This window comes from Pyxicephalus adspersus, chromosome 3 (assembly GCF_032062135.1).
Source record: "Pyxicephalus adspersus chromosome 3, UCB_Pads_2.0, whole genome shotgun sequence".
Classification (NCBI taxonomy): Eukaryota; Metazoa; Chordata; class Amphibia; order Anura; family Pyxicephalidae; genus Pyxicephalus; species Pyxicephalus adspersus.
In genome coordinates, this window is record NC_092860.1 from 83,221,198 (window position 1) to 83,235,511 (window position 14,314).

Here is a 14,314-nt window from a genome sequence, read left to right on the forward strand (position 1 = left end):
GCACTTACCGCCTGTTACCAATCCTAGGTGCCCAGCACTTACCGCCTGTTACCAATCCTAGGTGCCCAGCACTTTCCGCCTGTTACCAATCCTAGGTGCCCAGCACTTTCCGCCTGTTACCAATCCTAGGTGCCCAGCACTTACCGCCTGTTACCAATCCTAGGTGCCCAGCAGTTACCGCCAAACTTGTTACACCACATTCCTTATACTATTACACTACTACAAAGGATCACACTCTTAAAACTTAGAACACTAGTAAGTTGGGTCCCAAAACACGGCATAGGACAGTTGTGGCAAAATACATAGAATAGAAGAATTGGATATACTAACAGGGCAGGCATTACAAAGTTGTAACAAATAATTGGGAGAAGGTAGAACATTGAAACAATAAGAGGTTACTGGATACCCATGGCATAAAGAACTGGGAGCACTTAATCTGCCGTGTTTTGCCACACACCCTTTTTTACCACCCGGCTACAGATTCCCACCACCCGGCTGAAAAAAATTTCTGGGGAGAACACTGCGGTGGTATGTAAAACAAATTTTCCGATTTGTTTAACAAATGCCGAAATCTTTATATTTATAAGACAGATGCATCTGTGTAAATGCTTCATAAAGCTACCTGAAGGATTGTTTGATAAATTTGCACTTGCAGTAGTATAAATATCAATAATAAATATGGTACCAGACCAGTGCATCACAAAGCTTAATGACATTGCAACAGGTTTGCAATGTACGTACGTATGTTGTATTAAAAACTTTTTGAAAATGTAAAAAAAAAGTATTGAAACAAAGATAAATCTAAAGGGAGCCAGGGCCTGCCCAATGCTCTGTATTTGTATTTGAACCCATTTGTGTGCCACTTGTGAACACCGTTGATTTAGAAAAGTATGATTTAGGGTTTTATGTTTTCTAACAGAATTTTTGTTTCCTTTCAGGTTAATGCCTGTAACTGACAACAGCCTGAGCTTGGCAAATGAAAAGCTTCCTAACATCTACTCACCTGAACAGTAAGTAACCACAGAATCCCATTATATAATATACTGCTAATATAACATTTATTTAAATGAAATACTTCTCTGTACTGAACAACAAATAAAGCAGAAGGCAAATATAAAAGCACACTTTAATCCATTAAAATAAAATGAAGATATAAGATATACTGCCTAAATTAAATGGGTGCACTGGGGCTTCTGCAGTTCAAATTTCTCCAGTGAACAGACCAGTTGCATACTTGATAGGTGGAACGCAGCATGCAAGAAAGCTAGTTGCAAAGGATATTCGGGGATAGGCAGATTGGGCAACTGTGATACAGTTTTATATGCATATTGTCCACTCTTCCTACTTTATTTTCTCTCTTTGATAGGTCACTTGTGTAAGCATTCAAATATTTTTAGCCAGTCATGGTTGCTGTAGGTTAGTTTACGTTTAATACATTTTTTCAGCAAAGTGCTAAAATCTTATTTTTTATTTTTTTTTTATCTTTTTTACTTTATTTTATCTTATTATTATAGGTTTGCATTTACACTGCTAGCTGACTTTGCAGCAGGTAAACAGTTTAATTACAGCTTTTCAGCTGCCCCTTAGCTATGATCTGTCTGTTCTCCATTCTGCTCTTTCTATGCCGTCTCATCAACACATGATCTCATTCAATCTGTTTACACGTTAGCAGTCTCTTCTTCTATACTGCAAAATCACTTGTCTACTTGACCTTACTCTCTCAAGACATTGCTTTCTTCTCCATACTCATCACCTTTCTACTTCATCCCCCTTGGTTGTTTCGAGGGATTTTTTTCTAAATTCCATACTAAAGTATTTGAGAGTCTTTGTCAATACAACCAAAATTTATTATGTTTAGTCTGTATATTGTATTCATTTTTTTATTCATTATTTTATTTATTTTACATTATCAGTAAGATAAAATGTAAAGTGATCTGCTTTAACCCCCCTAACGGTGATCCCGAGTGTGGTACGGGGTGAATTTTATGTACCAAAAGAGGTAAGCCTGAGCAACACTCGGGGTAGGAAAAAAAAACTTGATGCAGGGGTGTCTCGATTTTCGTCAATCCTCGGCGGTGGCGGGAAATTTAAAAGCAGATTAAAGTGTTAAACAACAAATTTCACATCAAGTTACAAAACTGCTTTTGTATTGTATCTATCTTAGGCACTAGCAGAAAAGTAAGTGTAAAGAAAAGAAACTGTATTTATAATTGTATAATACTTTTAACACTGCCCTATTGAAAAATAAGTGCCTACTCATAGTACATAGAGTATACAGATTAGTGTTGCCCTTTTTAGGCTTTGTCCCTCTTTATTTTTACCTGGTAATCCTAAAAATAACATACTTCTTGTCCCATTGTGGCTACACTCACATTTCCATTTTTGGAGCAGTTATGGTTGTCACACAGGCTGAACGTCTAACAATCCTGTCTTGGTTTACCTTGATGGGGCTAAAAAAGATAAGGTTCTTTCACTGCTTCCATGCTTATGGGAATTGACCTAGATTTTGCACTCCTTCCAAGATTAACAGGTATTTTCTGTGCTTGCTAAAACTATTCTTAGCCTGAACATTGAAAACGAATGCAGTTATCACATGTAAAGGATTGGTAGGCTGTAATATTTATATTGTAATGAATTATTTTTTTCACTTTCAGGTTTAGAAAAGTTTTTTTAGTGTTAAATAATATGGCTGCACCACATAAGTTGAATTTTTAACATGTATTTTATTTAAACCATATAATATATGCCTGTATTTTTTTAATTTAAACTGTTGTCAGGCAGCATCTTGCTTTCTTAGATTTACCATCAAAAGAGAGAGTAAATAAAAGTACTCAGCAATTGTGAGTTGTTTTTATCAACATTGATTTTGATGGGTGATAGCCATTCTTAGTGGTCTGCTATCATGTTTCCATATGCATTTCTTTACTTACATTCCATTTCCTCCCAAGTTTGTGTTTACACACCTAAGTCAGCATATCAGTGACTGAATACACAGTTATTTTAGTGAAAGGTTTAGTGAAAGTTGTGATACATTGACCTTCATATTATTTAAATGAATTGGTCAAAGCTTCAGTATTCAAGAAAAACTCCTAATAGGACAAGAAATTCTGAAAGTTTTTCATAAGCAATAGCAGAACTGTAATAAAAACTATCTTTTATGGGCCCAGTGACAAGGATGCACTCTTTAGGACACAAGTAAACTGGGTCATTTACATTTATGGTTTGGGTTATGTGTGCCGCTATGTACACATTTAATAAAATCATTTTTCTAATTACAAATTTCATTCACTTCATACAAAATGACAATGATTGAACCTTGTGTAAAACAACATGCTGTTCTAAAGCCTGATACCCCTAATTTTAGGTTTGTTTTAGGTTTGTTCCCCCATGCTAATAATGAACCTATTAAAGTAGTTTGGATTCTTCAAGATTCATTCCATGACATCTATTTCAGCATTAAGCCTATTGAGTTTTGGCTGTCTCAGGCTATCAAACTTTGGATTAAATGCAGGTTACCAGTACGTAGGGATATAGTCAAATAAACTAGTGCCAGGTATCCTGATTTGTACAGTTATGGATAATTTACTATTCCTTTTTTTTTTACCTGAGTACTGATATTTGCTATTTCTTTCTTATTAGCACTTATTTAATAAAGATCTCCAAGGCTGGAGAGGATACAGTTTCACCAGTGAAGCTGGGTGATCCAGCAAACCTGGAATAGATTTCCTATTAGTAAAAAAAACAAACTTCAAAAAGAACAATTCCTAATCTGACAAAACAAAAACAAAAAAACTTTAATTAGGAGACTAAGATCCATTTACTTACTAAGCTACTGATGAAAGTAAATTCTATAGACCTATACAGACATGTATGATGCAGTTATATGCACTAGTTAACACAACCCACCTCTATAAACAGTTTGTTGCTGCACTTTTCTTTTCAAATGGCATTCTAATGCACTGTACAATACACTGCAATGCAAAAAAATTGCAATGACATTAATTAATGCATGTGCTTAAAGGCACCTCAAAGGATCACAAAAATGTGGACTCAGAATAAGTGATGTTTAGTTTGTTATAGCACTATGTATTTTTAACATAATATTGTTTTTCCCAGTATTTTTTATCTGTTGCCTATCAGAGTTTCTGGTTTCCTGCAGCTACTTTGCAAACATTTAATGCATACATACATGCACTTTTGGCAAGTTGTAAAAAGTAGTAAAAAGTTTGGCAACTTTTTATTATTAATTGAAATCTGCCATGTCAAAACTTTGAGATTTTAATTGGTGGGGGTTAATATATTTATATACTAAAAAAAGGCCTCAGCCTACATCAAATATGGCTTTCATTTATCAATATATATACCCATGAAAATGATTCATAACAAAAAAAATCCATCATGTGGTTGCTGTATAACTAATGTCCATACAAACTGATACTTTGGTTTCCAGGTGGTCAAGTGTGAATGAGGATGTGTGGAGTGATAATTCTGAGATAAACATTTAGGTTTCTGTTCTAGTGTAAACAATGTTGTTTTTCCCAGTCTATCAGGTGTGGGCCACCAAGTATAAAGATAAAAGAAAAGGCAAATAGCAGCTGACCCGTAAAGCATCACCAGTCTTGCGGGTTTAACTGTAAATGTTTTGATCATTTCTATCCTTCATCCAGCCTTTAGATAGGTAAACCTTTCACCAGATAGTTCGCCAATATCAGCAGGAACGGACAATGCCTAAAAACAACTTTTAAAGTCAAATGCAAAATGTTTTGTTTTTGTAAAACATAAATGTTTTTTCCTGAAAAGTGCAGTAGAAGGAAATGGAAATTCTGAATATGTAGCACCACTTTCACATTTCATTTCATTTCTTTTGGGCCTAGAACAAATATGTATGCTCAAATTTGTTTGTATGAAGAATTCTCTTTAAAACAGAGTATAGAATGGGAACCCATCATCCAGCCTGACCAAATCCATTCCATTCCAGGTTTGCTGGATCACACATGTTCACCCATGATAGTCAATCTTCTTTTGTCTTGAAGAGCTTTGATAAATCAGGCTCATTGTGTTTATTTGTTCTATGAGCATGTAACCCCCCTGAATGCAGTCATATCTCCTCTCTTTGTATGTACCTATGCACCTCCTGTCTGCGTGTACCCATACACTTACTACCAGCGCATCTGATACTTGCATATAGCCATGTAATCCCCCCCCCAGCATGTAAGCATACACCTACTCCCAGTACTCCCCCATTTACTTTATGAACATTTCTTCTTTCATTTCTTTCTTTTATGAACATGGGCTATAGGTAAAGAAATGAAGGAATGTACAACAAGTATCTCTTACTGAAAAAAAACTGATACCTGCCCTTTTATATGTAGGTTATACACATTAACACTTACCTAAATGTCATATGTTTACCATTAAACAATAAACCTAACTCTTGAGTTTAAATTATTGGCATATAAAAATACCCTCAAATATATACTTTAATGTGAAATTGGCACTGCATATGTGTCTGGTATTTACAATGTAAATGAATGTGAAATATCCAGAGTTTTAAAATGTATTGCATTTTGCAGCAGATGGAATCTACAGTATAATTATAGGTTATAAACACAGTCTGCACCCATTTATATCAGGACTTGCTAACAACAGCTGGTTCCTAGCAACTGCCATATTTATAGGTTATATATACTCTTCAATATATACAAGAATCTTGAAATCATTTGTATTTTAGATATTGTGTACTTAAGTTTTAAATATAGATTTTTTTTATATAATATGGTACCTGTATTTAATTTCACTTACTAGTAGAACTCTGTGTACATTGGCACATGATTCTTTCCCCTAATTGACTTATTCAAAAAAACACTCAAACGTAAGTGTTACAGTACATAAATCTACAAACCAAGCAATCTACTAACAACCCTTGGCAAATAGTCATGGATATGCACAATTCTTATAATTTTTTACATTTTCTCACTCTGACAATAGAAGTAAATGGTTCCAAAGGGAATGACCCTTCCCATTGTGTACATACCTTGTTAAAGACAGCAAGTTAGTAAAATATGGATGTTCTATAATGAATAAGTGGGTGAAATGTGGCCATATATTAGAATAAATATGCCAGTTTGTCAGTTGTTTAAAGCCCTGGTGCCTATCTTGTAACAAGGCTCTTACTGTGCAGCACTTGGGCCCGTGTAGGTAGTGGTCTGTTTAGGTGCTTACTCAGGCTAATGAAGGTAAACTTAATTTGGTTTGGTTTATTGTTGATCTCTATGAACCAAACCATCAGGTATTACTTAATTTTATTAGCATTAGGGGGAACTAAATCTGAAAAGTAAAAGTTATCTAACAGATACATGTTTGTGGTAAAATAGGCTGTGATATTATTATTATTATTATTATTAATATTAACCACCCGACCGTTAAGCCCGACCTTGGTACGGGCTTCAAAAAGTTACAATTATCGATAAACCCAAACTTTTCTCACTGTATGAAAATACAGTGAGAAAAGTTCGGGTTTATCGATCACTTACCTGGTCCCGCTGCGATCGTCCATCGGTCGTGTTCCAGCGTCGTCCTCCAGCGTCGGGTGACCTCTCCGGGAAGAAGAAGCCGGCCGGCTTAGAAGAAAAAGCCGGCTTCTTCTTCTAAGCCGGCCGGCTTCTTCTTCTAAGCCGGCCAGCTTCTTCTCCCTCCGTGCGTGATGACGTCGGCGCGTGTGCGGGAAATTCAAACTGAAACTCATTCAAACACATTTTGTATTGTATGGAATACAAACTCCTGTATCCAATCCAATACAAAATAATTCAAAATAAATACAAAGTATGTAATTGGTAAATTCAAACTCTCATTTTGTATTGGATTGGAAACAGGAGTTTGTATTCAATCCAATACAAAATGAGAGTTTGAATTTTGTTCTCATTTTGTATTGGATTGAATACAAAGTCCTGTATCCAATCCAATACAAAATAATAGAAAATATATTTATGTGGTTTTTGTCTATAGGTATTTGACGGACACTAGGGAGGTGTTTTAGAAAAATATATTACTGTACATTATACCGAATTATCGCATTTTCAGTATTTTTCATTTATTTATGTATTCTTGTTTAAGCTGATTTTTTGTGTCTTTTATTTAATTTTATTAAAAGTATTTTTTTTTTTACATGATTGTGTGTTTCAAACATTTTTTATATTCATGATTTCTACTAGAACCCTTGTTCGGACATATTTCTGTAAGTTACAGGTCTACAATTTAAAAAAAAAATTTCATGAAAAACAGTGTAACGCTTTTAGAACAGAAATCTAGACCTCAGTGTAACGCCCAGGTGGTTAATAATAATAATAATAATATTAATAATAAACTTTATTTATAAAACACCAACATATCACACGGTGCTGTACAATAAATAGGGGATGCAAATGCCAGACAAATACAAACAATACCAATTGGTGAAAATTGTCCACCGGTCTGCTAGCATTTTTTTTTACAAGACTTTGTACAATCTCTTCCTGGGTGTATTTGTTGGGATACAATACATTTCATAAGTTACTGAGTTGTGGTTTTTAGACCCAAACAATTAGTGTGTTAAATAGCCCTGATCCTGGAAGAAGACAAAAAGGTCATGGAGGCACTAGTAACAGAGCAATAAGAGAGATGTTGCAGCTCTGGGAGGGCTGCACTTTTCTAGTTCTATTTTATACAAATATGTTGTGTGTACTTGCACCTGGGAAATCTAAACAGTTTATTTCTGCTTTTCTAGCTTTATTTCAATAGTGGTATTATATACTGTATATTTCAATAACCCTTTTGGCCTAATACATACATGGGCTGTACTTCCTGGCTGCCAGTGTTACACAGTATCTCTGCCTAATTGTTTCGTCTTATGATACAAATCTGTAGGAGGGTTTCATACCTGCAGAGAGATCAAGCGATTCCACAGAGCTCCAGGTGGCTAGCACCTTGCCAGCTGCTTGCACTGCAGTGCTGCTACCTTAAGAATCGGTTTCTGCAGATTTGAGGCAGGTGACATTGAGCTGTACTAAACTGCATACTGCCACTTCCATTCATTCTCTATTGCGCTGCCCAGGTAGAAGCTACCTGTAGCCCCTTCCCGAGGCAGCAGTTCACTGGCATGAGGAATTGGTAAACATATGGCAACCTCACTGCCAGTCTGAATAAAGTCTGATTTACCAAATATACTCTTTGTTCTGCTGATAAGACAACACTTGTTAGGACGGTAGGCTAATCTAAATTCTCTCAATTAAATAGAAAAATATAGAAAAAATAAATGTGAAAGTCTTTTCCTTTTTAAACAAGCCTAGCCAGAAAGGCCAGAGGCCAGTTATGTGTAGGAATGTTTAGACCCTTGGAAATTGTCTGTTTTCACATAGCTTTAGACATATATGTAACCTAGCCTAAATTGTTTGCTTTTCTCAGAGCATACAACAGCAACTGGACAAAGATTCCTTAAAATATTTTGGTCAACAGTATCTGTAGATGCCCTCTAACAGGAGATGATACGCCAATCTGTTTAAATTCACCTATATTGGAATATGATTGCCCTATATCTGTGGTCAGAGACATACAGTATATCTCTTATTCTGGTAGACTGACTTAAAGATGTTATAAAGTAATTGCTGAGAGGTCATTATTGTAATCTCTTCCCTTGAGAATTGAAGTTATTTCCTGCTGAATTAGACAGAACCAATGACTTTAGCAGTGTTTCTCATGGGTACATAGATGCCAGTATAGGAATCAAGATTTTTAGATTCCTTTTGATGCCTCGTAGTTAAGCAAAGCGTCTTCATCTTTGGTGTTCCTAAACTTCTCAACTCATGGAAAATACAAAAAAACCATAAAGAAGTGCAAATGACACCACCCACCACAGCTAAGAAGTTCACATCCAGACCTCAAAAAGTCATCCTTTACAAGAGGTAATGTTATTAACTTCACAATTCTTTACTGGGACTGCTTAGTGTCTCTTAGAGGGGAAATAGTGGTTTTCTAGTGGGGAAGTTTTGTTTTCGCTTAATATTGAAATGCATACTGTTATTTGATTCACATTTTTTCATGATTGGTATTTTTATATATTTTTTTAAATTTTTTTATGCAGGAGAATAGCTTTGAGAGGAAAATGTAGAATTAAGTAACCAACATGTAGCATGAGTAAATAATGGTTAAATATGGCATCTTCTATGTACCTATATAATTCCAAACTAAATACAGTGCATGCTGATCTATTTTAAAGCATCAGTCACTAGGACAGGGAGATACATAAATATATAACCTAAAAGAGGTTCTAAACTTTACCTATGTCACTGGAAAAAAAAGGTTTTTCTTCTACTATTTGTTCCTGTTTTTTCAATCATGTCCTGTCCAAACAGAATGAAAGGAGACATGTCTCCAATGGGGGTCCCTGACACTAAAAGAATCTTATGGAGGTTTCTATCCTCAATCTTTCCCCACTCTGCTGAACATATATGAAAAAACAGTGGGTGGATGAATAAAATCCATAAAAAATATATTGAGCTTTAAATTTCCCATACATAGGCATTTAGATTTGCCAGATGTACAAAAAGAACTAAGAATAGTATACTATATGTTGGGATTGCTGTGAGCTGAAGTGTAAGCCCTGACTTATTTAACAGATTGCACAGCATTTTAACCTCAGTGTGAGAAATGCAGTTGACTTTTTGTCATGTAAAGTATTCATTATCACTTGATTGTTAACCCCTGCACAAGTTTCTCTTTATTAACTATACTCAGACTGGTAAAAACAAAGTATGGTTGGCCTTAGATCACATTTTGGATTGTGGCCTTAGATCACATTTTGGATTGTGGCCTTAGATCACATTGTGGATTCCCAGCGGTAAGATTTATTTGTTGTCCTTGGTCATGCTTTTCTTTATATATGTAGATTGCGATGCGAGCTCTCCTGTAGTTCCTTTCTTCTCTTCAAAAGTCAGTTTTTCTGCCGAGAAATTGTTTTCTTTTCTTCTATCTGCTGTATGCCTGAATCAGCCAGATGCCCTTGGACTTGTATCTTTGACACTGAAGTGTTGTTGTCTGCAAGAGACAGTACATTACTGCTCTCCCTGACTCACCCCACTGCCAGATCCGCTCCCATAACTTCATTCTTGGAAAGTTTCTGAGTCTCTAGGGAGATAAAACATGGGCAACATTTGCTCTTGCCTGAGCAATTTCAGAAGGCATTCAGTCTTGCTTTGTTAATGCTGTTACTAAAGGTGGGCAAAGGGGCATGAGAATTTCTGCTCACAGCCTATAAATGTAGCATCCCAAAGTTCATTCTCTGTGTTTGTATGGTTAATATACACAATGCTGTTCCTTTCATGGAACACTGTGCACTTAAGATGAACACTTTGTTTATGTATAGCCCTAACTTTAAAATAGTTGTAAATTTTGTATTAATTTTTTGCATTGAAAAATGTACAAACATGATTATTATACAATTTTTGAGAATTATTTAATATGCAGAAGGTTTATTAATTTTTTATTTTTGGCTTCCCCTTAAAAGTGTCCTTAGACTTTGTTATTGACCTATTATTATGGTAGACACATTAGATTGTGAGCCCTTTCGAGGGGCAGTTAGTGACATGACTATGGACTTTATAAAGCGCTGCGTAATATGTCAGTGCAATATAAATACAAGTAAATATTACACAAGCAATCCTTAGGTACACGACAGTCTTAGTTTATATACTTTGTATTGGTTAATCAATGGGCTTGGAACTTTAAATGGAACTTTCACACAAGGGTTTTGGGAGTCGGCTGCTTACATATCCAGTGGACAACATTCCCATTGGCATGTAATTGTACCAAAAGAATTAGGCATTATTCACTAAACAGTTACACTATACTAGTGATACTCTAAAATGTGCCTCCTATGTATGGACACTCTTGTGTAAAATAAATTATTAAGTGGCTCTATTTGTTCTTTGTTACCTACTCTCCTTGAACACATAACACAGTATTCAAAAATCTGAAGCACAGAATCTCCTTCCATTGCACTTGCACATGTTAAGTGTAACAGAAGGTTTCACAAGCAGTAATTTGTAAAAGCTTTACTTGGTAATACAAAGTAAGGAAACCGTTCACTGTTGGTTCACTATGTGTCATAATAAATAGAGGTTGAATAAATGCTGGAAAGATGAGGGAGAATACAATATGCAGCGCTGCTACTATTGGTAGTTTAGGTTAATCCAGATATTTCCTCTTCGGACCTGAATTTTAACACCATGCATCAATCATTGTGTTGTAAGACCTTTTGGAGAAAAATGTACATTGTGAAGCATACCAGGGATATAAACACAGAATACCCATGTCATGGATCTAGTAAAAGACTAACATATTGGTGAGTGTTAGTTCCTTTATAGCAAAGGTGGAATGACCACATGCTTGCGTATGGAGTAAATGGAGCTGTAGTTTAAAACAAGTCTATTCGGGCAGCAGATTTACTGTATGTTGTAGCAAAAGACTGAAGCAGGTTGGCCAGGTATATAAATTTAGGTACAGATACATACCAGGTCCAGTGTATGTGACATATGTTCTTACAACCAAGGTCAGAACATGTAGCAAGGGTCTTGGTTTGTTATCAGATTAGGGTGGAGACAGGAAGTAAATGTTGTGGTCATGGCCAGATATCAGAATTGTGGTACTATTCCTGAACATAACCAGGTTTTTTTGTGTCCAAGGCCACAAGCTGACATTTAATTCTAAAATTCTTCTTTTGGACCGGTGGAGATTTTCAGGTCCTTAACGTTAATTTGGCACTTAACTACATTATTTAAAGTAACACAAAAATGTAAATGCATATACTCAGTAAATTCCTGAAAGCATGAGACATCTTAAATCTGGGGAACTCAGTATGTACCTTTCAGCTGTAACATTCAAGCTATGCTATACCTCCACATTTCTAACATACAGACACAATGGCCCTGATTTACTAAAGCTCTCCAAGGCTGGAGAGAATACACTTTCAGAAGTGAAGCGGGGTGATCCAGAAAATATGGAATGGATTTTTAAAAATCATTTGCTATTTGCCAGCAAACATTTTGAATCCTGGACCAGATCCATTCCAGGTTTGCTGTATCACCCAGCTTCACTGATGAAAGTGTATTCTCTCCAGCCTTGGAGAGCTTTAATAAATCAGGGCCACTATGCACATCTCTCTGTTGGCTATAGAGACAGGTCTCAATGTAGCAATGAATCTGGGGGTTGTCAAGCAGTTCGTTTTTGGATTTCAACACTAATGTGTGAATATTTTATTTCATATGATGGGGCATCATGTGTGCTTGAAGATCAATCACAGATGTCTGGGAGGACCAACATATTCCTGAAAAAAAGGATCCCAGCTTCTTCTACACTCCCTTTGCTTTCATCTGTCAATTTTTATAGGGCTTTTAAATTCTTACTTCTGTTGCAGAATTATTGCTGATATTCTCAGAGTCATTCAAAGACGTTTACTGCACACTTTGATTAGAATCCACCGGCTGATTTCAAAGCACTTATGATTTATTGGACAGCATTGTAAATAACCTTTCATTCACTGTCAAAAAAGCAGTGATGGCAGTCTTTTGAAATCAGATGATGCATGAAAGCTTCATGCAAGGTTTCACTCTGAAGACACAGGCTAAGTTGGTTGGTAAAAATTAAGCAGCAAAAACTTAGCATTTGAACTAAATCCTTGCTATATACTTATCTCTGTTCTATCGCAGGGTGTTGCCATCTTCCTTTTCTTCTTCCTTCTTATGATCTTCACGCATCTTGATTGGCCATACCAGGATGATGGAACAAGCGTATATCAGGTTTTTTTTCTTACTTTTCTATGTGAATAGGCAGGATATTTCCACCACACTAAGCTAAGTAAATTGTATCTTGCAAATTAAAAAATCATTTTGTTAATAACCCTAAACTTCTTTATAAAATCATCTTCACTGAAACTGAAACCACAGAGCATACTACATAAAGAGCATTACAGAGCGACTAACTTATGGGAGAGAATTCAGTAATGGCAACCTACAAAATACTTTCTGTAATTGGTTTCCTATATTTTTAAAGAACAATGTGCACTGCAATTACCAACTTACCAACGCCAATTTTTTTTAAATATTTATAACTAGCACATCTACAAATAGTAAAGATAACTCAGGAAAGAGATCATTATATATAGTCTCAAAAAGTTATGATGTTTTGTACTATGCAAAGCTTCCCCTTTTTATGTCTGCCTACAAAAGCTTCACAATCTATGTACTTTACAATCCAAAATCTCTAAGTCCAGCAATTGTTTTACCACTCATATCATCACCACCTGAAGTCTAGAAGAACAGAAATACCAATCTACATATTTTTTCCTAATTTTGTTTTTTTTTTTTTATTCAAAGAGCAAATATTTCATTTTTATGTGTTAATTAAGGGTCAGAGGAGACCAAGTGACTTTAAACCGGAATTACATTTGGTGAGAAAATATGTCTCATATACCAAGGTTTTCTGCCTCATTAATTTTTTATCCACTCTGCCCTAACCCTAAACCCTCAGAGGAAACATAAATTGTAGAAACTTTTCCAATGTTTGCTTTGATAAAGACACATCCCCAAAGAATTACTGGTACATTAAATTAAATTTATTGGCTGTTGTGCTAGAACATAGTAGCCAGGCTTGTCAGCTTTAGTATTAAGAGTGCGTGCTAGCTTCTGTGTCCCTCAATATGGGCATTTTTTGAGTTGTCTCCTATGTACAAGTTCAGTGTTCATTTTGTAGAACCGCATGGTAAACTTTGCTTTTTTATGTTAAAGTGTACGTCAGCAAAAAATGAAAAGCATATTCATTACACCTTTTGTGATACTTGCACATTTTACCAGATCCTTTTTTTTCTGGAAACACAGAAAAATACCCAAAGAGCTGCCAAAAATCTAGCATGCTTCTAGCTTTCTGTTTGGACCGACAAGACAGTACCTTTGCTGCACTGAAATCCAAACCAGAATTGTCAGCCCTGCTTGCTGTACTACAGAACTCTGCTTAACCCCAACCCCAATTTGTTCCTCTCCACATGCATAATAATGCCTTGACTCCTAGGACTGCAATTCTTTGGGTGTATCTAAGTCTAAAGACCTTTTGGTTTTATATTGGCACTGACCTTCCAGCATTTGTACCTGTATGTAGCCTGGTGATCACATCATTGAGAGTAATTAAACTGTTTCTCAGTACATGGACAAGGCAAAAAAAAAATTATGCTGGGACATGTACCTAATGCGAAAAGAGAGCTTTAGAGGTAAATTTGGGTAATTTTTCTAAA

At 35.7% G+C, this 14,314-nt stretch overlaps 1 protein-coding gene across 2 annotated transcripts in view; it reads left to right on the plus strand.

The window, feature by feature from the left end:
• Positions 1–14,314, plus strand: part of SHROOM3 (shroom family member 3) — a 172,341-nt gene that overhangs the window by 87,451 nt on the left and 70,576 nt on the right. For both annotated transcript variants that reach the window (XM_072405481.1, XM_072405482.1), the window contains one exon: positions 939–1,010. In XM_072405481.1, the coding sequence (XP_072261582.1) occupies positions 939–1,010 (72 nt within the window). The remainder of the gene's footprint in view (positions 1–938; positions 1,011–14,314) is intronic.